General features: G+C 41.1%; 1 protein-coding gene across 2 annotated transcripts in view; it reads right to left on the bottom strand.

Moving 5' to 3' along the window:
• Window positions 1-1,673, bottom strand: part of NUP210L (nucleoporin 210kDa-like) — a 191,842-nt gene extending 190,169 nt beyond the window's left edge. For both annotated transcript variants that reach the window (XM_006895862.1, XM_006895863.1), the window contains exon 1: window positions 1,477-1,673. In XM_006895862.1, coding sequence (XP_006895924.1) covers window positions 1,477-1,673 — 197 coding nt within the window. The remainder of the gene's footprint in view (window positions 1-1,476) is intronic.
• Between the last annotated feature and the right edge of the window lie 1,727 nt (window positions 1,674-3,400).

The raw sequence follows: 3,400 nt of genomic DNA, 5'->3' as shown, positions 1-3,400 counted from the left end.
GGGGGGGGTTGTGCGGGGAGAAGGGTGCAACAATGAATGAATGGAATTCCAAAATCTCTGTAGATGTTCATTGAAATGAAAAATAAACAAACTAAATTAATAATTTAAAAAACCCTATGGAGCAAGATATTTTTAGAAAACCCAAAGGTGGAGGGAGGGTGGAAACAGAGGGGTGAGGATGGGTGGGTGAGGGGCAGTTAATCATAGGCTCATACAATTTGATGGGGGTGTGTGTGTGAAGGAAATGGGAAAGATCTGGTGTGAAAAACAATGTATTTGAACTTTGTAAATTAACCAGTATAAAATAAGAATTAAAACAAAAACCTGCCAACCCTATGAAGCAATCTCTTCTGACACACATGGGGTTACTTCGAATCGGAACAGACTCCATGGCAAACTGGTTTAGAGTGAACCCTCTTACATTTGGACCTCATTTTATTTGTTTCCTTAACCCTTGGATAACCTCTCAATCTATTTTTTGGGTTTCCTACACCAGAATATCCTATTTATCTAACCTCAGCCAGGAAGTCATGATCCCCAAGTTGAGCACCCCTCATCATACTTCAAATGGATACCCTTATATAAAAAGAGGAAGTTTTCTATTTCAGGCAGGTATCATCTCCACCCAAGTCTCGTCAGATTCCAAGAAGCTTAAATTTCACATGGTCTCTGTGTCTGTCTCTTCTGTAAAATGTGAATAGTACTTAGGTGCTCAATAAATAGCTATTAAGCTTTGCCACACACGTCCTACCCCATCTCCCATACTGAATAGCTCACCGTATATATTTAGGGTAGATTTCATATCCCAAGACTTTTTCTCTACTCTTAAGAATACCTTAGGGAATTCTGGTGGCCTAGGGGTAGGAAACTGTCCTACAATTCCAATGCCGCAAGGTTCGAATCCATCAGGTACTCTGCAGAAGGATGACCAACTTTCTTCCAAGTAACTAAATGCTTACAAAAATCTGCTGGAGGGCCAGCTATGGGTCAGTTCCGACTCAACGACACAAAACAACAAAATTACCTTGGATTTCTCTCTTACTCTCACAGTTTAATTCGGAGGCCCTTCATATTAAGTAGCCATCCATAGAGCCTCCAACTAAGGGGATTCCCGGTACCCTGCTGCTGCATCTACAGTGATTAACCCTTCCAACATATGCACAAGGAAAAAGTTCTCTCATGTTCGCGGACTTTCTCACACACGGGCACACACACACACACACACACACACAATTTGGGATATCCCACACCACAATTAAAATGGCAAGTCAAAACAGGAGGGTCTGGCCATTCCTCCCCTGTAGTCCACCCCCACACACACACCGTTTGGGATATCCCACACAATTAAAATAGCAAGTCACAACAGAAGGCAGGCCAAGGAACATTTTCCTGGGTCTTACAGAGGGAACTCCCACCCTGAGTGGTTAGCGTTATGGTGTAGGAGGTGCATTTCTTCATTACTACTCCATTCCTCACCAAGTATAGCATCCCCGCTGTGCTTCCAATAGGAAGGATACGCGGCCCAGCTCCCGGCCGAAGGGTAGCAACACCCTTGGCACGTTAAGTTTATTGGCCAGAGCGTCAAGAAAATACAGAGGCAGCAACAAGTAACGCAGCGTCAGGCAAAAACACAGTCTAAAGCCTCGACGCCTGGAAGGCCCAGGGACAGTCATGGCGACTACTGGATCTCAAGTTCCCGCCCAACTACAGGCCACGCCCCCACTTCATCAGCCAATCCACAAAGCCCAATGTCAGCCGGGCCATACCTCCCACTGCCTCAGAATTATGGGAGTTTAAGAAGTGCGTTAGATCAAAAATTTTAAAAACAAGAAAAAAAAAAATTAAAAAAAAAAGAAGTGCGTTAGAGGATCTCCCTCCAGTGTGTTTTCAGAGGCTGTAAATTACACAGGCGGAGATTGCTCAATTTTCTCCCTTGTTTTGGTGGACACTAATCACCAGAGGTGCTACATGTCATTACAAACTAGGCATTCAGTGTACCCATAGTAAATGGAGATAGAAGAACTCAGTTTCCAAAGCACGAAGAATGGCTGGCCTAAAAGCATGTGTGTGTACCGTTTGGACGTGCATGGCGAGTTAAAAATGTGTAAGGGTGTTCTCAGGGTCTTTTTATTTTTATCTTTGTGAACCCTCTTTCTCAAGAAGGACAGTCTCCAAATTCACAGATGTAAAGCAAGGAAGTAATAACAGGTCGGGACCCCACTAAACTACCTGCTTAAAAGATTAATTTCCTAATATCACATGACAGATGTTTGTAACAAGCAGAACGATCTAAAATTTACTGCTTCCCCAAGTTTAATGTCTTTTTTTTTTAAAAAATTACGTTTGACTTATAGCCAGAAATCACACACACCCTGGACAGTAATTTCCAGTCAACATGAGCAGTATTTGTTAAAATGGGAAATTTCCCAGTCTGATATAAATAACTACTTTTTAAGGGACTTGTGTCATTAGTCCCGGCAAAAATTAACCTTACTAGGAAGTCAGATTCATTTCCGATCTCAAAGCCAGGAAACGGGAAATGCCAGGCTCTGGCATCTTAAAGGAATCTTTGAAAATTAGTCTTTAACCCCTAGCTCACAGCAAATACTCTGAAAGCAAGTCTTGTTGCTTTCTCAAAATAGCCAGCAAAAATTAAAACTCTATCAGTGAAATTTCTTAAAACCACACAAAATGTGCTTAGCATCATTTAAGGACATAGAACCTAAGGGAGCTCTGGTGGTGTAATCCTAAGTGATTTGCACTGTTAACCTATATATATTCTCTGGTTGTCAGTATCCACCAGCAGCTGTCTTTTCCCTTGTGATTTACAACTTTGGAAACCCAGTAAGGGGTCAGCTATGAGTCGGTTCAGACATCATAGAAATAAGAAATGGATAGAACCTAAGAGATGAATAGTTTATAAGAATGTTATGGGCCATCGAGCTGGAACTGATTCATAGCTGACCATCCAGCAGGTTTTCAGTCTATAATCACAGAGGTGGAGATTACCCATCTTTGTTCCACTGAAAAATTGGTGGATTTGAACCTGAACCACTTGTCTTTAGGCTGGCAGCTCAACTCCTTACCTGTTCTGCTGCTACAATAGAAAAGTAAATTTATAGTTCAAATTAGAGATTTGTTTAAAAGACAAAGACTTGGGGCACGTAATTATCACTTCAAATCTTCACAATTATTTTGATGATTGACAACCTCTACTTCACAGTTGATGAAACTAAACGAGACTGTTGATTAGGAATTTCAGAGGCTTGTTTTGGTCTATTTTCAAAGTATGTGCATTGTATTAAAAATGTTGCTACCACTCACAAAAACCTAATTTTTAATCCAAATCTCATGGCTCCTGTGGAGAAAGCACAGTTGGTTTAGTTAAAAAAAAAAAAAA

This window comes from Elephantulus edwardii, unplaced genomic scaffold (genome assembly GCF_000299155.1).
Source record: "Elephantulus edwardii isolate Elephantulus edwardi_28Jun2011 unplaced genomic scaffold, EleEdw1.0 scaffold00176, whole genome shotgun sequence".
NCBI lineage: Eukaryota > Metazoa > Chordata > Mammalia > Macroscelidea > Macroscelididae > Elephantulus > Elephantulus edwardii.
Note: the sequence above shows the minus strand (reverse complement) of the source record. Positions and strands in the feature narration are given on the sequence as shown.